This window comes from Glandiceps talaboti, chromosome 1 (assembly GCF_964340395.1).
Source record: "Glandiceps talaboti chromosome 1, keGlaTala1.1, whole genome shotgun sequence".
Classification (NCBI taxonomy): Eukaryota; Metazoa; Hemichordata; class Enteropneusta; family Spengelidae; genus Glandiceps; species Glandiceps talaboti.
Genome location: NC_135549.1, coordinates 15,672,342 through 15,693,706, shown reverse-complemented (window position 1 = coordinate 15,693,706; position 21,365 = coordinate 15,672,342). Strand labels below are relative to the sequence as shown.

General features: G+C 35.6%; 1 protein-coding gene across 2 annotated transcripts in view; it reads right to left on the bottom strand.

Annotated features, from left to right (window-relative positions):
* Nucleotides 1-1,638: 1,638 nt before the first annotated feature.
* Nucleotides 1,639-21,365, bottom strand: part of LOC144438238 (uncharacterized) — a 21,598-nt gene continuing 1,871 nt past the window's right edge. Inside the window, exons 2-4 of one of the 2 annotated variants that reach the window (XM_078127288.1) lie at nt 14,459-14,644; nt 10,996-11,151; nt 1,639-4,805 (exon numbers count right to left, since the gene is read on the bottom strand). In XM_078127288.1, coding sequence (XP_077983414.1) covers nt 4,135-4,805; nt 10,996-11,151; nt 14,459-14,558 — 927 coding nt within the window. In that variant the 5' untranslated portion in view covers nt 14,559-14,644 and the 3' untranslated portion in view covers nt 1,639-4,134. The remainder of the gene's footprint in view (nt 4,806-10,995; nt 11,152-14,458; nt 14,645-21,365) is intronic. The other variant, XM_078127296.1, reaches the window with a different exon arrangement.

Sequence of the window (21,365 nt, the reverse complement as noted above, 5' to 3'; positions counted from 1 at the left end):
ATGTACAAAATCTAGCTTTGTAAATCGAGAAATGTTGACTCTAGCATTACATAATGAAATGCAGATGAAACGTTTGCTCGTTTTGCATCGAAATAAATGCAAGTCAGGTATGTCCCTTAACATAATTGATATGTTGATGATCAATCAATCCCCCAGTTCCAAGAGTTTAAGACCTGCTGATTATTTTTAGAACTAAATATAACACGTTAGACAAACGTGACAGCTGATTACAATCATTTATCGAATCGTAGTTCTTGTCATGCTTAGCCTGTATGAAGTGGAGAGGAACAGAATCGCCAATAATCTCGAACCTAGAGCACAAGCAATTGTAACATAAACAGTTGGTTGGATGGTGATGGGGGTGATCTATTATCGATACCATGAACAATGTCATTGATATTGAAAACTGAAGAACATGACACCATATAACTCTAATTTTTACCCTTCGCACATAACAGACCGCGCCGTAGAATACATCATGTTGTTCAGCCCTAATCGATGAGTGCTGGCTGATAGGTTGCTAAACACGTCGTGTCTTACAGACTATCCACATTAACGAACTATTAGATACGATAAGATGTAAACTTTCATTTGGTATGCAAGTCGTGTGTCTTCATCGGTCGAAGGATGTTTTGTCTTTATTACACATATTAATCTAATCGTAAAGTTGACAGGAATGCCAGGATCAGCATAAAAAACGACCTATCTGGTTATGTTACTGAAATCTATATAAATTTCCAATTTGTAAGAATGATTGAATCACATAAAGGACCAAGTTCCCTGTTTGAAATATAATAAGGCCGGGTTTTGTATTACTTTTTCATGAAATGTATAAAAGGTGAAGGCCTTGGAGGAGCCTTAGTTTGGATTGATTTTCAGATGTTCCGTCACATCATTGCTAAGCATTGTACTATGGCATTGCCGTATATCTTACAGAATCACTTGTAACTTAAGTTAAATAATTAATTTTTGGTTTTCAACTCTCTTTTTTTGTACTTGTAAAGAAATTTGAATGAAGAGTTAATAGCAAACACTGCTTTTAAAAATGTTTGTAAATTCGATATACATCTCTTATAAAAGACACGAATTTGAAAATACATGAATAAAAATATTATGATTATTACATATTTGGAACTCATTTTTAAGATAATGCAAGTCTTTTGTCTTCGAAGACACATCCAAAACGCAAGTTAATGTGCAAAATTTAAGTCAGATATATTGTATGTAGATGAATGTCGAAGTCAAAAGTCTGAAGAGTAAACTTACCTCCAACATTGTGGGTGTACATGTTTGAATGGTGTCTCTCGGTATTAGAATTCCCAAGTTATTTTGTCATGTCTGGTTGTAATAGCCTGATTCATCGTTAGAGAAATGAGACTGTATGGACGGACGGAACCCAGTGTAATAGTCCCCTCCGCGCGTCGCTCGGTAGTGGCAAATAAAATGGGACCACTGTATAAATAACTGTCAAGTGCTAACAGTCTACCAAAATTAATGTACTACCTTGATAACATAGTAAACTTCACCAACAATTAAAAATGAACCCATTAAAATCAAATAAAGAATGATGTGACTCCTTCATTTTGTTTTATAATTAGTTTATTTTAGAAATATAAGTATAGTATACAAAAACCTCAATATAATATCAGTAGTTACATTTTCTGACTGTAAATAGTATTTCTTGAAATATACAGTATAATAGTAGCGATTATCAACACCGAGATAAGTATACATTGGCCGTCAAATATATGTACGGGCTTGTACTTTTGGAAATAAATTTAGATGAATACTTTCGTTGATATCAAGAAGAACACTAAAATGTAACAGATAAACTCTAAATGGTAGTTCTAGTATATACTGTACGGTATCAGAGCAATCCGACAACATTTTGGCAGATTTTTATCCCACTTTATTGGACATAATCGAACAAATCTAAAGGTTTCATTTTGAATAAGGAGGATTGTTGTGAATTTATAATTTTGAAGTCAATATTCTTATCTGGATCAATAAATTAATATATTTTTTTCTCTAAATTCAGTCTTAGATTAAGTTGCAAAAAACCTATAGCAAAAAGAAGCTGGTTTCTGTAAACAATACTTTGGTCGGAAGATGACGGCTATTGATATGGTTATTCGACAACTTAAATCAACATAGAAATCGATGCAAAATTTGCCAAATATTGCTGGTCTATTTGGGAATAGATTTTTCAGTTCCAAGATGCATTGCGCGACGACGTCGCTTATTTTATTACGTTTAGTCTTGTTTTGCGTTTGAAATAACATCTTCGTCAGGAAATGATGGAAAGACATGTTGACGTCTTTGATTATGAGTGATTTTGTAGAACAAAGACTAAACGAAATCAATAACAGACAGATAGTAATTTTACAGATGAACCCAGGGTACGGTCAGATGAGAACAATCCCCCTGAGTAGCGCGTGCGGACCCCTCAGCGCGTACACAATGTATGGCATTAAATGGAGAGACGCGCAATGCATCTTGGAACCGGCAACAGGTCTATTGCGCCGTTTGTGTATATTTAACTTACATATCGAATAGCTGTTACAAATCAAACGTAATAATTATTGAGTTTAAAACTCGACACCGGAGTGAATAATACACAAATTAATGATTTCGACCGAAAGTTAAAACTTTGTTGGCGTTGTAAACTCTTGATTTGGAGTTGTAATGAAAGACGTACTTGAAAAGAATTTACAGATCGTAACATACGCAAAGCTTTACAAATTATGATATGCCAAAAATTCCAATAACAAATACCGATAATATAAAAAAAATATTTCATTTTTATCATAATATTATGATGTTTGTTGGCAGCTATTAAAACTTACTTTGATACATTGATCCTTAGAATACCATTAAAAATTGTAACCGTCCGTATACTATTCTCTTAATAAACAATATACGTTACCATGATTGTAACTAGTACATTACATTGGTATCGATCTGTGTGTCTATATCGCATTTAACGACATGCAAAGGAGATTGGTCAATTTCCTCTTGTATCTTTTAATTATTTTGGCTGTATACATAAGTGTACACGTGTTGACACGGGGTATCAATGCCTTATACACATGTAACATTTTAAATTCAGATTCGGTAAAGACCGCCTGTTTATATACCACGATACTATAAGATGTTCGTGAAATGCTGTTTAATTATTTTTACTTCACAAATTGAATTTTAAATCATGTAGGTCTAACTCTAAATTATAGAAATAACTCAGCCTTGGCTGTTTTAACCCTGAATTGAAAAAAAGCCTCTTGACGATGGTTTTCAGTTAATTCGTCATTGACGACTGTCTGGAACGGATCCTGTACTATGAGTTTGGTGTTAAAAGACAGAAGTGAGTTCTGGAAAACATTACCGTTGACTGCTCATCAATTTAAAATATATCACTCTTCTGACATAACTAATTGTACTCTATGCCGTTGAATACGTCGATTCTTGTCTTAAATCGGAATGTTTCACACCAGTATCTAAGTGATCTTCCTTGGCCACAATTAGGTTTGGATAAATTAGTAGTCCACACATATTGTGAGCTACCGAGTCATTAAAATGCATGATAATAGAAGTCTCACGCACCATGCATAGAGAACACACCTATGGCTGGAATAAATTAATGCTTAACATAAACGAAGCATAAATATGATTTAATACTGAGGGCGTTGTCCATGACCATCGTCAAACGACGTGTAAGTTTTAAGCTGTTAATGATAATCAGGTGATATGTTAATGTGGTGTTATTGAGTCGGTGTCATTTTAGGTAATTTCATGTAAAGGGCAAAAGTGCATAGGACGCAGATTCAAGAGACAAAGCAGACATCTTAATATGCCACTTCTTGTATGCAGGTTCAGGAGACAAGAAGACTACTCCATATACGCTCTGTTTTCTTCCCCAGAGAATGGCTAATAGGATTAGAGGTATCCATCAATACTCTTCAAAAGTGTAACAATAAATAGTTGAAGTCTTAGATAACACATTGGAGTATAAATGCAGTCGATGTTCTGACTTATACCTATTTAAGTGAATGGACAATTGAATAAAATTCAATCAACTGGAAGCCAACTTGGATGGCGGAAATAAATGAGAAAAAGTGTTGTAGAAATCCAATCATATCACGTTCGGTTATTATTTTCCTCCTCGTTGGCATTTACGCTAGATGTCCTTTCTTCAGTGGATTCGGTCTCTGGCGTTACAGGACTTTGCACCTGAGAAGGTTCTGACTGTTGTCGAGCACTAGGCTCTGATTCGGATATTGAACGTGGAGACTGCACAATGTCATCCTGCGACAACTCGTCTGTTCGTGACATGGATCCGTCTGATGTTGCTGCATATGTTCCACCGCTTACATCGGGTGATATTTGCATGGCCGCATCGTCAATATTCTGACTACTGTCTTCAATTCCTTCGGGAGTGGTATCGGCAAAAGACACCGATCTGTTGATAGAGTTTTCAGAACGAACGGTTCTTTCCGAAGTTCTGGAAGTCTGCCTGGTGTACAAATCAGCCATGGCGACTTCCTCAATACGTTCAGGATGAAGAACGTACGCAGACGCCGATCTCGGCCACGAAGGTTTGAAAACAACGTCATAATTTGGAGGAGGTGTTACAGGATCCATCCTAACAACGGTAGAGTTGCCCTGACCCCTATTTTCTGCATTTTCTTCTTCACTAATGATACCATCCGCGACAAGATTACTATACGACGGTGGAATAATATCATTAACTTCAATGTCACACGACAGCAAATTTGGTGTGTCCGGTGTGTCGGTCGCTGCGTCGCTATCTGCAGAAAACAACAACAAGAAGATATTTCATTAAAGAAAGGGCACGTCTCACGCCATTACTAAAACCTCTTAAAGAAAAGACACAGGAGCAATCTCCTTATATCGACACCGTACGTGATAAAAATACCTCTATTTGGTGAATGTTAAGTCATTAAATATGTAATCCCGCCTTCAGTATAGGGAACCTCAAAACACTATTCACGTTGTCGCAATACTGAGAGAGATTACTGTCCTTGTTCGCTTTAAAAAAATCTAAGACAAAGAAATTACCAAGAGTTACTGTATAGTCTCTCTTCAAGTGCATTCTCTAATGTCTAATTCCGATTATTGATCGGACAGTTGGCATCTGATTTCTGACTTCTTCTTTTTTTTTTACACTTTTATAACAGCAAGCACATAACGATAGGTGTCAATTTACAGTAACAGTGGACATGTACTGTAAAATTGATTGAGAAGTGGCGGCAGACATCTTCTATTCTGATGCATGCGTACATCATTCTGATTGAATGTATTGAATTGTGTATGTGGTGTGTAATATCATTTTAAGTCTAAGATTGTTGTCCTGACTGTACGATCGAATGTAATCAGAAAGATGAACACAAAACCGAAGCGCAGAACATAACCCATTACTGGAACCAAACAGGTAGTGAAAATATATACTTAGTCTAGTTTCTACTTTGATCATACACATTGTGTGTACAATTAAGTCAAACGTACCGTTTTCTCATCACCGGGAATACTAGGTTTGATGTCCTAGAGGCAGTTCCTTTTTGATTTTCAAATAAAACTACTCGTTTTTTTTCTTTTTACGACTATTTTCGCAAATCAACTTATTTTCATAGGCTTAAATAAATTTTAAAGAGCCGTTTATGGATCCATTGCAAAGCCTTGACTTGACAGTGGCAAATTCCAACTTGAGCGTCCGTGCGTTTCACATACTTTGTGGTGACGAAGTATATACATCATTAGGCAGACCGGTGATACTGTTGATATGTTAGGCACTGGCCTTTAACAATGTGTGAACTGGACACAGAATGTTTATTGGACATCTTTGCGAAAACTAGTCTTCATAAGTTTATTCTGGCAGCAATTTTTTACCCCCTTGGGACGATCTAATGTGTGTGATTCTGTTTGACCAATTAACATCACACGACAAGGCAGTAGTGTGCATCGTGTTCCGATTCATTGACGTGTAATGATATTGTATATAACGTGACGTGTTTATAAGCTGTTGTGTTATTATACATTTGTCACGCGATATACGACGTGCGAAATGAGAAATGACGTGAAATTAGTCAATTCAATGTTTCACGACTGAGAAATGCTCTGAAACATAGGAGAGTGAAGAGTTGGGACATGAAACGTATTGACATGCAGTGCATGGGATGTGTTGTGACAGAATATGACTTGAGTTGATGCGATGTGGCGATGTGATGTAGGGTTACCTTAGAATGAAATATTGCACTAGTTTAAGTGTTGTATAAAAGATTATGACATGTGTAACTGTGATCGTTATTTGATATGGTATTCAAAACAATATGAAATATGATATTATAACTTATCAATGTAGGTCAGTTCAATGAATGTAATATTACATGTTCTTGCAATCTGATATAAAATATGATATATATTGATGTATCCTGAATGCTCCAATTCTTGTGTTTTTTGTTGTTTCCTTAGTTAAGTACTAAATAAAAAAACGTATCATTGAAGCTAGGTTTGGGCAAATACATTGTTTAGCAAATATAGATCGCAGACTTGCGGGTGTCTGTATATGTATACGTACTGAACGCTCTCTGAAACTAGTAGTTTTACATTGCAAAGGCGTATCACGGTTGCCTTAGCCTGACTACGTAGCAATAATATGTGAACAACTGCATCTTTATTACCGCTATATATGCATTTTGGCGATTCTCGAAATTATAGACTCCATATGTTCACATAACGTTTAGTTCTAATAAATTTGATGAAACAATCTAAAAGAAAACGTAGGCAATTTTTTTTACGATCTGTGTAGCGTATTTGAGGTAAATGCATCAATTTATAGAGCTGCACAAATGGCATCTAAACTCACTACTACACCAAATTGTAAAGTGCTTCGAGTTAGCGCCAAATAAGCGGCGAGACGAGATTCCATTTACAAACACGAACACATTCACCGCGTATTTCTTAAATGTTGAACATATTTTACGACTCACAGTGGGAGGAGAAAAAGGGGAAAGCCAGAGGCTTGATACTCAAGTCACGTTTTGTTATTTAGATTGTTGTGAGCATTGCTGCGTGAAGAAAATTGTTGCAGAGGATGGGAAGTGAAGTGTTGTTGAATATAAAACAGAATTGCGTATCGGAGAGTGTTCTCGTGTTTAAATTCAGATGAAATATTTACAATCATTACAATTTGCATACGAGGAAGTGTGCATATACATTAGTTTTGTAAAGCGTAACGAGTCCCAAAAGATGAAGTGATTCAATGTGATTTATATGTCAAACAAGCTCCATACACGAGTGGATCATATATTTGTTCTTTTTTTCACTCTCTGAAGACTGAAAGTTGACCTTTGTGAAAATCAATCGAAGGTGGCAAATAACCACCTACTTGCGATTGGTTTTGTCCTCCTATTCCATCTAGCACGCCCAGAGAGGACGACAGCTCTGTTCAGAGTTTAAATTGAAGCTATTTAAATCTGACAATAAATTGAACGTGTTACTGGTGTTTTAATTCAAGGCATGTAAATACAATAATGACTTACTGGCTTCTACCCACGGCTACTATCCATCACTCATTTTGTTTTCCCATGTCGATAGCAATGATGGCACACTGTGTCATCTGTCACATAATCTCAGTTCAGTTACGGTAAAACATTCAAAGGGGTCATTCTTTGCACTTATTGATTTATATGATTATATTCTATTTTCTAATCAAGGATTACCCACATTACGCATGCAGTACGTTATCTCACATTTATATGTTCGCGATTACCTTTCGATAAACCGGTATTATTTATGATACAGAACGCAAGACTCAAAACTGTTTAGTTGGGAAACACACTCAATTTTATACACACGCCTGAATCATTTCGGGTCATTTGTAATCAATTAGTGACAGTGATCTTCATTTTTTATTATAGTGTTTCGCCGGGCAATGACCGTTGGATATATTGTGACGCATCTGCTGGAAGGGAATTCTGATTATATTCACAAAGCATAAATCTGAATGTAGCTCATTATTTTGTAAATATGCCAGTATTGGATAGTCTCAGGGCTTAGTAATAGCCTTACTTTGCAAAGGGACTGCAATCATAAGACTTAGCGATTAGTACCATTTACAGAAGGCTAGGAGATTGACACCAATCACGTATTCGGTGGTAACTAACAAAATACGATACCGGGTCTATACACAGCTGTACCTGGTATTTACTTTCTGTTCTGCTATACACGGGCTTTTATAGTAATAGCTAGCATTCATGCATTTGTATGACAGACATGTTTTTTGTTGAAATATCCTGTACTGAATATTTTACACAATGCAGTGAAGATTGCAAATTTTCAAAGCCAGTCATCAGATAAGTACAGTAGTCTGACTACACAGCAGTTATAGTTGCAGCTTTAACTATGTTATATGGTACCAATATGCATATCATTTAAACATATCGTACTGTATCGTGATGTATTGCACTAATTGACATTGTGTTGTACGTGTTGCGTTGTGTTGTGTTGTGTTGTGTTGTGTTGTGCTGTGCTGTGTGTTGTGTTGTGTTGTGTTGTGTTGTGTTGTGTTGTGTTGCGTTGCGTTGCGTTGCGTTGGGTGCGTTGCGTTGCGTTGCGTTGCGTTGCGTTGCGTTGTGTTGTGTTCCAGTGGGTGGGCTGATCTACCAGGAGTGTGTATTACACTCTATTGTGTATTGTATTGTATTGTGTTGTATTGGCCAATTACAGTACTATATAAGTGTTGCATTGTTGTATTGGCCAATTACAGTACTGTATAAGTGTTGCATTGTTGTATTGGTCAATTACAGTACTGTATTAGTGTTGCATTGTTGTATTGGCCAATTACAGTACTGTATTAGTGTTGCATTGTTGTATTGGCCAATTACAGTACTGTATTAGTGTTGCATTGTTGTATTGGCCAATTACAGTACTGTATTAGTGTTGCATTGTTGTATTGGCCAATTACAGTACTGTATAAGTGTTGCATTGTTGTATTGGTCAATTACAGTACTGTATTAGTGTTGCATTATTGTATTGGCCAATTACAGTACTGTATTAGTGTTGCATTGTTGTATTGGCCAATTACAGTACTGTATCAGTGTTGCATTCTTGTACAGGCCAGTTACAGTACTGTGTTAGTGTTGCACTGTTGCTACATTCTACCTCAGACCACTAAACGGCATCCTGCTGCATGCAGTGGTTTTCTTTAACTCGTCACTGGTTGATTACGCGATACTGGAATTAGGTTTATCTGTTCGATGTCATCATTTGATAATTTGTGTCTGCAAAACTATTATCTATTCTTGTGTAAATTTGGTTGACGTCACCTTTGCTATAAATTTTATAAAAGTTTTAAGTAAGCTCTAGAAAGATTTTGTCTTTTGACTTTCTACGAGAAACTTGCTTACTTTATCTTCTAGCAAGCGTAACAATTGTAACACTTAAGTTTAGTCTGCTGTATACAAAATGCTAAGTAGTGTAGTGTATGTGAGCTAACATGGTAGACAGTATAATTGCAACGATGTCGCCATGATATGTCTGGATTATTTGCCCATCTTTGTGTGTAGTAGACTGGAGATAGGCTTTGGTAGTGTTCAGTTCAAGTTGCTCCAGGTAAACATTTAGATACATTTCGTTTACTACGGGGGCGATGGAGAATTGGATTCAGTTCTTTTTTCTAACCTATATGTACCATTTAGCTATTTGATATTGATGTTTCAGAATATCGCCGTAATTGGCGTTTTGTAGAGTACAATACATCTGGATTTTCTAAGTCGTATTATGGTATGAAATCAGTCTTTCAATTTAAGAATAGACAACTACCGTTCGGAAAACACGAGAACATAAAATTACGCATGCAGTGGCGAAGAATACAAGGCTACACAGCAGAATATAAATACCCCATTACTGACATAGACACAAGTGACAGCGTCAAATGGCCATTCAATGTTAAACATCCTTTCGAATATCTTAATTGGGCTTTTTCTGAAAAGAACAAATTGTCCACCCTTTACAGTTGAACACATATTTTATGATCATCAGTATCTACATAATGCAGATTTGCTGCTGTATTCTCAAACTAATCAATCACGTTACACTCATCATTCATCTGACTTGTCTGAGTCGAAATCACCACGACAATATCTCAAGTGTTTTACCAAGAATCGATAAGTAGTCTTAGATGTATATAGAAGATTCTAGGCTGCAATAGATATCGTCTCACAAGCTAAAAAATCGCACAGTTGAACTCTTCAAGTCACATGTGTAAATGACAAAAATTAAATAGCGTTTATTTTCAAACGGTCTGTAGTATGTGAAAGCTAAGATATTCGAGTCAAATGACATGTTCAGGCGTCCGTCGATAAATCACAGTGATAGAGGGACAGTGGATGAAGATTTCCATACGATGGATGAATCCTAACAGTTTTCAGGTTAATTAATATAGTCGACGCGACGTACACAGAAAAGGAATCCCTTACAGAATTGAAAGTACAGCGCTATTTTTATCGGAAAGGGTCTGTGTAAGGAGATGCTCTTATGCATGTATGAGAGGAAGGAAGATATATACAGAATGTTCAGTATTCCTTGAGGGTAAACTCGCATTTAGAGTTGGAGGTCTATGTGTTATCTGCAGACATTACACATTGAGCGATAGTATAAATATAAAGACACTTCTTTTGCTTACGTCGCCCTACATCTTACATATTAGAGTGCATATTTAATAAAGCATATCTTACACAGCTATAGAGCAAGAATTGAGCTCAACGAATATTTAATGGTACGATCACGATATAGATTTTCTTGCCTTGAGGGGACAAACTTAATAATTAGTAGCTACGTCGGATACACACTACTAAAGCGGATCCTTGTCATATGAATCCGCGAGTAGCAATGTTGTGACCTCAGATGAAATCCTGATAAATAAAAAAAGAACTACGTGACCTTGATATTGAATATAGATTAGAGAAATCTACAGCTCACCTGCCTGCTCGTCGGGACAAAGGGAGTTTCTGCACGCAGCACAGCAAACACACAGGAAGGTCGCGAGGAGAACTACTGCCACGATGATTAAGGCTAGAGATATATCATCATTGATAGCTGAATTGGAGGGACCTGCAGAATTCGGTGTAAATGCATCTAGAAATGAAAACGGAAAGGAAGTCGTCATGACCGCATCAAGAAATTTACTTAAAGAAGGAAAAGAAACATAGCGATCAAGCAAGTAAAACGCTCGTAGTTGTCTGATAACATTGATACAAAGCTGTTAGGCAAAGCTGGCTGAGTCAACCACGCATGCGCTGATCGATTCACATTACATGTATATCTTATAAGTGTCAAAAGTATATTGCTGAAGGTTTTGTTGAAGTATTGTGAGAGCCATGAGTACGCCCGGGACGATAATTCATCTCCTGGTGACGAACACGAATAGCATAGTCTATTTAAAGAATAGAGTTTGTTTAATATAGTTTACACCTGCAAGCAAAAACTGTAAAAGATGGCATTGTATGTGAACAACGGCAGCCATAATCAGCTCTGATCGTATGATATGATATTTGAATATTGTACTGTTGACGAAATATCATCTGAAGATTTCTGAAATCCAAGTCTTTCGGTAGACTGAACTTGTATCATATGACATGGTATAAATTAGGCGGGTGAATTTACCACTATCTATTTCTTTATCAAATAATATTGAAATTTACAAATGTTGTCGGTTTTGTTTGTTTGTGTTTTGTTTTATTCACAATTTTAGAGACATATCCGCCATGTTTATCCTTTTACCCCACCCAAATTCTATTTGCTAAGTGTTCTGATTCGAACTACATGTAAACACCACCAACCCATCCAGAGTATCATCACGATATCCTTAGGGAAGCGACATGATGTCCATTGGTAAAATTCAACTAATAATACGTCAATTCGACTGACAATCATACTTTCACAGCTCCAATTTATTCTCAATTTATCTTTAATGACGACTTTGATAAAAGGCAAATAACTTAACCTGGCATAATACCTAACAAAACGCATCGCGACCGGGAATATCATTTGAAAGAAATCCTAAATGCCTTTTCCTTCAGGATCATCTGTTTTAGCTATTGGCTGTGCAACGAAGTGCACACAAACTGTAAATATTTCAGAGGGGCTTGTTTGGTTTGTTTCCCGAGGTTAAACCCACCCTCGATGACTTTCTATAATATATAACTCTTACTTAATGCTGTATCCATCCACAGAGACTATCGTTTGGACTCTATTGCGTCTAAATTCTCGAAAGATTCTTGAGAAAATATAGTGCCTACGGCGACGTATTACTAGGCAAACGAGATTTCGGTGTGGTGATGTATAGTGGAGTGTACTTAGAACTAAATCTGTTCTGTTGTAACTAAACGAGAGTGCAGTTACGGTGAGCAGTCTCCGCTGAATTGAGATGTTAATTCGCTTTGAAGTATATTTGTACGATAGACGGACTACACTGGTTTCTTAAATGTTACAGTAATACTTCATTGGTGTTCTCGTCCTGGCGTCGTGTACACGTATACAAAATTGTCCACTTACTAACTGTACTAGAAGGACATTATAAAACGAGAAAAAAAACATATAATTGTCCTCATTTTGAAGCAATATTTTGGATGCCATTTATAAGATCCTATAAGATTAAATTGTATTCCTCATAAAGTGCAGTTGTATCGAGGTACGATCACCGGGGAATAATACGACCTTTTAATTAACATTAGAGGATAATACGTTACGATGACGGGATGTCGATCAGTCTGAACAAACAAACATTCGCTAAAAATTAGATAAAACATGTCTTCTACTTTCGAAGGCATACTATATCTCAAAATACTAAAGTGTTGTTGGTCGGTATTTAAAACAAGGTCCTACAATTCCTTTGCAAGTTCATAACAAATCAACCATAGACCCTCCACCAACGTTGGTATGAATCAACATATCAAAGTATATTTATAATGCATGTAACATAACGTAACTTAACATAACATAACATAACATAACATAACATAACATAACATAATATAACATAATATACCATAACATAAGATAACATGACATAACATAAAACAGCGTAATATTGATGTTAATTGACCCAAATACACAAGGAGACAATGGGCATGGGAAATGCTCAATACAAGATATTGAAAGATGGGACGAGATCAGCAAGACTTTATCTGAGAATGTGGATGTTGACATACACTTGATATTTCAGAAGGAAACATTAACTGTAGTCAGTAATTTACTGTAGTCAGTAATTGACAATAATTAAAGCCTGAGAAATCGATGTTTAAGGTCGAAGGTTAGCTGTTAAAGATAGAGCTCGTCTATGGATACAGTTGAATTGTATCTCAACGTGCTAATCTCCAAAAGCATAGGGTAAATTGTTAATTGACATTGAAGGTCAAGGCAATGGGTTATTGTCTTTTCGGAAAGATTACCCCTGACATTATTGGCGTCGACAAATCGAATGGTGAGCCTGTGAACTAAATATCCAAATTTATTATTACAAGTGCATATTCCTATTTGATCTAAGACTTTAAGATGAAGGTAAGATCAAAAGTCCGTTTCTGAATAGAAGGTTTACATCAACCAGTATCGGTATACAACTTCCCGAGGTGTTGAGCAATTTTCTATTTGACCTTGAAGTTGAAGGTCAAAATCAAAGCATAGTGTGTGACTAACATGGGCACATACATTTTTGTTCTAAGTACAAACTTTGGAAGTCATTGGACAATTTACTATTTGACCTTCAAGATAGAGGTCAGGGTCAAGACATAGGAAGAAAGCTTACCTTTGGTACTATTGGTGTAGAGAAATTCCTATATGTATTTAACTTCTTGAGTTACGATTAATAGACACATTTCAGCCAATTGACCTTGGATATGGTGATCCAGGTGAAAGGTCAAAGGTCTCATTAGAAGGCTGCTTATTCATAATGTCAGGGTAAATATTTTAGTAGTGGCTGCATGTATTAAACGTTTGGAGGTAGGAGGCAAAATGGTGCGTTTTTGTCATAAAGTATCGGTCGATACGATTTGATATTTGTGCAAGGTTTGTTTGAATTGAGACTAGGTGTCTGAGATATGAGGACAGGCGGACAGTGATTATTTATATAACCCCCCCCCCCCTTCAGACAGTGCCCGTCGGGCTGATAAGGAAATTGTAAAAAGACAAATAAAGAAATACAATAATTGTAGTCGCTGCAACAGTTAATCATCACTGGTAACTTGGTATGCGCTGTCTTTTTCCCTGATATTGATACACGTACACACTGGCGATGTCCAATCCATTTTGTATGTATACATCGCCAGTTACCAATTAAATAGAATCAATTCCAATTTCTTTACAGTTCGGTGATTTTGACTTTGAGGGGGTTGAGTTGACTTGTTAAATCACAATCATTAACTCAATAACGTCGTCAGCTACATACCTTGACAGTGACACAATTCGAATAAACTCCATGTCAACAGGCATAGAAGCCACCTGCACGTAAACGGTGGCCTCGGTATGCTTCTTCCCCCAGACATCATCTCCAAATATATAAATTGGGACACTGAATTTAGTCTTCGTCAATAGAGAGAAATTCTGTTGTATCTGAAGAGTATAATTATTCTTCCTGCAAAGGAAAGGATAATCACATAATTTCCATTCGAATGACGATGAAGGAAATGAGCTGCGAAGCGATGTTGTTTGGATAAGCTTCGAAGCGAAGAATTCAAATTTAACAATGCAAAAAATGCTATAGCCTTTTCTCTTGGTCTGAGACAGACAAAAACTCAATCCTAAAAACCGAAAGTCTGACTTCGATATGATCCAAGTAGTATAAAGTATTGATGGTGAAACGATTTCTGAGAAAGAAGCTAAATTTGACGAAATTGAAGTGTATTAAAAACTACCTTTTAAAGATAAATCGTGAATAGACAGCTCTTCTAATATCCAGTGTATAAATGTGCATTTGTCACGTACAGCCAGAACAGCATGAAGTACGCCCGGCCACTTTACCTTTCTTTATTTTTTTGTCACACGATGTGCTGTACGGCCAATTGACTACTAATTTGCCAATCCCGGTGAATATAAATCAATAACGCTGTTTGGCTCCGCAAGTAAAACCAAATTATGGAGTGAGTTTAAAAGACGTCTGTCTATTTATTCCAGATAACTGCGGCGAAGTGAGGCGGAAAGATATATAATACGGCACATTTCATCTGTCAGTTGTGCTGCGCAGATTTGCAAGTTTACCTTCGATTTATTCTTTATTGGTGTGAATCATATAAACTCGTTCTGCCGGCTTCTATTATACTACATTTGGTAAACTACTTATGTTTATATATTTTTCATTTATTCATTCATTCATTCATTAATTCATTTATTCATTTATTTCATTGTTTGTGTAGTAAATTGGATTTGATGTATACAATAACACTGGTAGTTTATATGTGGAAGGGGGATTCAGAACTCTACCGCCATGCATATAACGGAATTACTAATTCGAAACAGGAAGTTGTACATTATGTCTGTTTTAAGATAATTTCGTGGTATGTTTTCGAAGTAGGAAGTATTTAACAATAACGAGGTGATTAACCTCGTATGATTGTTAAGAAATTCTATGACCTTCCGTGCAATTCATAATCGGTTGTTTGCCTTTGTTTGTAACCTCTAGGGTCATTTTTTAAAGATGTCTTGTCTCCTCGTGAGGTCAATGACTTATGTTAAAGTATGTAATTTATTGAGTATATTATAATCTATTAAAAAGAATACCTAGAATATTTTTATGAAACATTTCACGCTGCGTATAAATGTGTAATAACAACAGTCAAAATTTGCTACTTGCCTGTATTTGTGATAAGTATGGAATAGTTACTATTATCATCTGCGAGCTTTGTCCTTCACGACGTGACTGAACACACACACACACAAAAGACTAGATATCTCGTTAGGCTTTACTCACTCTCGTCAGCAAGTCAAGGTTAGTCATGCTATTTCCCTGTCTCGAATTGTGAGCCTTCATAATAAAGTGACTCAGAAATAAAACGTTAAAAAAATTTAGTTTGAGTAACACCTATCATCAAGACTTGGCCTTCGGACGTCATTAGTATTGATCTGTGACTTCGTTTTGAAAACTATAACGTTCCTTTAACTGCAGGCAGTGTTTGTTCGGTCGTCTACCTGTCTTTATACATTACGTTTAAGATCCTTTTGACATTTGCATTCTCTCTTTTATCAGTCCAATTTTCCCAATGTGCTTTTCAATCATAGTTTCAAAATCCGGACGCAATGTTATGATACTTCTCTTTGAATTGGATGCTCATTTCGGAGTACAACGAGACCTGCTTATTAATCTTCTCTCTGTCGATGCCAGAGGGTATATCATCGTTACTTTGCTATGGAATTCTCCAGATTGCGTATGCAGCAACAAAACATGAAAAGGTCGACTGAAAGGGTCTCGGTATTTCATTCTCAGTTTTGCTCCAGGGACGAGCGAAGACTTTCCACCTAATTGATATATATTTGATGATGAACCTATTTATTTCAATTCCCAGGTAAAGAAAACCCTACTGGTTTGGTCGGAAAGAAAGAAAGTTTGTTTCGGCACAGTAAGAAGTTCTCCGCTTCTTATGTATAAAGTGGACACCTTTAGGTGAAATTTAAAGTATCGGTCAAAGCAAGGTTTTATGTGCATTGCGTCATCTATAACTGATGGTTTTTGATTAATTTGCCCTACTTTTACATATTTACCTATCAACTTATCATATCTATTTGATCTTATCTTGCTATCTATCTCTGTATCTGAAATGCCAAAATTAAAAACTCGTTCATTATGCAGTTAAAGCTGTGCATGCAATCAGACATTGCTGAAATTGTGTACACAAGTACTTTTATGTAAAAAGGAAAAAACACGAGTCGTTGATTTTGTTCAATGCAGCTATAAAATATATGCGATAACCACATGTAATAAACATTCCCCAATTACGTTTTCAGAATACTCATATTATCGTCTTTACACTTCCGATGGCTGTAATTTGAGCACTGTTGGACAAATTTGTTACATGTAATGACATACTCTTGATGTTATAGCATACAAACATCTTAACGTATATTGAATCATCTTTACGTTAAACGTGTAGCTAAATAGATAATACGATGATATAAACATGTAGTGATAGCAGTCCATGGACAGAGAACCCCTGACACAATTGGGACAGTTAACATGTGCATACAGTATAAAGTTGCAAACAAAATCTTTATATGATAGTTATGTGTTCGCGGTTTGGGGAATTCAGCTGTACAACTGTAAGTTACATGATAACAAGTCTTTGTAGAAGATACCCAAACAAGAAATGGACGGTGACATGATTGATGTGTGTTTTTTTAGCTATGGCACAATGTTCATGGTTTAATTTCAAAGAGTCCCAGCACTAGATACAAGATACTAGCTAGATACGCAACAATAACTTGATTTGTATATAGTGCATGACTGTGTTCATTATCTGCTTCTTAGACTACATACAGGTAAAACTGCTGATTAACAGTTACAACATGTCTTTTCATGTATCATTGGATCTTTTCAACGTGAATAGTTTGGTTTTTAGATGCTAAAATTGCAGTATATATATATATATATATATATATATATATATATATATATATATATATATATATATAACTCGGTGAGTATCAATCTGCTAAGACAGTGCTCTATACCGCAGTGGCAGAGCGTAATAGTTTTTCAAATATATATATATATATATATATATATATATATATATATATATATATATATATATATATATATATATATATATATATATATATATATATATATATACACTGCAATTTTAGCATCTAAAAACCAAAACATTCACGTTGAAAAGATACTACCATACACATATCAGGGCTAGACTCATGTAAAGAGAGGATGCTTAAGGCCAATCTGATTAAATTATGACATGAGAATGCATTTATTTACCTCTATTTTCTTCACATAGTGTTGTTTGTTTTTCGGAGGTTCGGGAGTGAGTGTCTTTCTCTACTCTCATAACAACAAAATCGAAATTAAACGACAATATACAAAGGAAATAAAGGTAAATAAAGCAATTGAGCCGTAATCAGATTGGATTAGGAATGAACGGCACGACATATCATATCATATCATACAAGGCTGAACAGGCCCATGTCAAAGCCTGCCTACGACATTTCAGAAAACATTGACCCGGCTCATGGTATCAAACACACTGTGTTTTGTTGGATTATATACATTGAGTTGTTTACGTCTTATCAGGGTGATAGGGCAGGGTGTCAGAATATGCCACACCAGTCGAAGTCGAGACAAAGCATACTGGCAAACTTAGTTCACTATAGTTCACTGAAATATCACTATAATCATGCTACGGATGTCATGCGCTACCTATTGCTAGTATCTCTAATGTTTGATGTCTGCCCAATGTATTCATTTCTAGTGTTTAATACTTGCTTCTTGGATAATTTACCAGCTCCACACAATGCAGTGTTCATCGGATCCCTAGTCCTGAGAAGACACCCGTTTCAAGACACTTATTCTTTCCTTGGCCTGGTGATTGTGTGCACTTTTTTAACCAGGTGTAGATTTTATTTAGTTGTAAAGTGAAATAGTGTTCACCTGAATACAAGAGTAGTGTGCTTTATATGGTAAATGACCAGACCACAGTAAACGTGACAATGTATGCCTTCAGGATCAGTTTCAAAACCGCATCATATCACATCTGTATTTATTACTGTGTGGATGGAAAGTGTACAGCAATGTGTCAATTTTGATTCATCTGTACCTTTTCAAGCGCCACTTTTTTTCGAAAAAAAACACGGTAATCAATAACATTTGAACTTTTCTGAACCACAGTTTTCTGACACATTGAAACGGGTTAGACAAGCCATCCAAATGAGCGTGGAGACACATAAACAAAACTTTGCTTATAACTGGCCGACTTCACTAAAGATAACGGACATTTAAAAAAAAGCCTTCGGAATAAGATCTAAAAAATCACTTGTTGCCAAGGTTCATCATTCTCACACTATTTCTGTCGAAGATGGCTTTAATGAAAGGGAGCATATTTTCCATAAATCAGACGATTTTTTTTTATAAGAAACCTCTTCTTATAAAGAGCACTTCGAACGGCCATGAAGGGCCAGGTATGCCTATAACATTTCATTTTAAGATGAACAACTGATTTATAAGGGGCGAGATCAATAATTCAATGTAGGATATAAAAATAAATTCTTTGGTTAGGCCTTCATCCCTTCAACTTAATTGGCTAAAATTGATAGTTTTTTTCAGACAGAACAATCAATTTCAAACCAGTATGTAGTAGTATGTAGTAATATGAATATAAAGCCACTATGTAGTGAGAAAAATGCTTTTTATATTACAACTTTAAAGAATTTTAGTGCCATGTATTTACTATTATAGCGAACAATTTACATTTCTAGATTTAACATTTAAAGAAACATGTGAACTTAGTGGTACAAACTAGATTCCATGAAAAGTAGAATCGCTTTTGTCGGATGAGAACTAAAACGGTTCGAACCCTCTCCTACACCAAACTAAAGGAATTATGTTTGTACACAACATCCGTAAAGGCTGTCATTGTTTTCTTAGGCCTTTTGTTGTTTAATTCTGTATCAAACGAATTTAATTTTGGTCCATAATCTCAATACTATTCATCTTTCCCTTAATAATTTATAAAATTCTCCATTTCAAAATTTATAGTATTTAGGTTTTATAAATAGTCTATGGTGATACTGAAACTTTTTACATTTAACTCATCACTTTCTAATCTATAGATCATTTACGACCGAGTTTCACTTCCCACTGAATGTAATCAGATATCACTATCATTTAATAATGATTTTCGTGAACATATTGTGGTGCATAAGTACCTGCGATACCAAACAGTGTAATACCAGCCTTTAAGCTACGATTGAAGTAGTCCTACTTACGGAATGAGTCTGGACTCGATTCTGCCATTCTACGCGTACGGCTAGAGAAGGAAAAATGGCAATCTCTGGATAGAGTCCCAACTTACTCAGTACAGTCTGCTATTATAATACGTATACGTGATTAGTGTAATGTTACGAGTTATATCCATGTACATACAATAAGTAATGTATGGTAGGCTTCTTATAAATCTTGAATTTAAGATATATTCGATGTGATACACACTTCTTAATATTTGAACATGTATACCTAGCAACATTTTGTAGACTTTAATCAATTAGATGATTTGACTATCGCCACGGAATTATCCAGGTGGATTTCTCTATCGAAACAACAATACACCGTCAAAGAGAGCACAGTTTATTTAACTTTCAAACTTTAGTTTTTACAGTGCTATTTGTATACATTGTTTTCCTAACTCTGGCACTTGTACTTGTGCTTCTCCACAATTTATTGTGTGTCGACATACTGTATGCTTGCTGCAAAGTATAATAATATACCGCTTTCATTTTGAACGACCGAGTTTCACTTCCCACTGAATGTGATGTGATTTCTGATGCAGACGCAATGTCACTATTTATCTCATTCATTCGTTTGATGTAATGTGATGTATATGTACACATTGACACTTAATTTCCTGTAAATACTAAAATGGCTTTCCGTTCCTTATCATTACCTCACTGCATCCCCAATCTACGTAAGAACAAACAACCTTAAAGTCGTGTAACGTTGTGCAATGCACAGTTGCGTGTCATATGTACCGATCACAATATCCAAACAACCAAATACATTGGCATTTTTGTGCAATGGTGCATGTTTGATATTCTGGAACAATTCGCTGTTTTCCAAGTTGTTGAATGCGATACTTTGAATGACTTTTTTTGTTAGGTGAAATTCTTTGTCTATATATATATATATATATATATATATATATATATATATATATATATATATATATATATATATATATATATATATATATATATATATACAAATATATATATATATATATTGTGTGTAAATATATATATATATATATATATATATATATATATATATATATATATATTAAATACTACTATATGCAATATGTGGCGTTTATTTTCGAGTGCTCAAGTGGAAGAATTTATGACAAAGAAAATTTTTATGGTGCAGAATGGAGGACAATGCACCTACAGACAGGCAGCTAGAAAGACAAACACACATTTTATGACAGAAAAAAATGAACCGGGAGAACAATGCACCGACTGACAGACGGCTATAGCTAAACAGACAAATGCACTGACATATAGACAAATGGACGGACAGACTGCTGGGTGTTTTTATATTCGCCTTCAGTCTACGACTCTCTATTGGTAATTGGTAATTA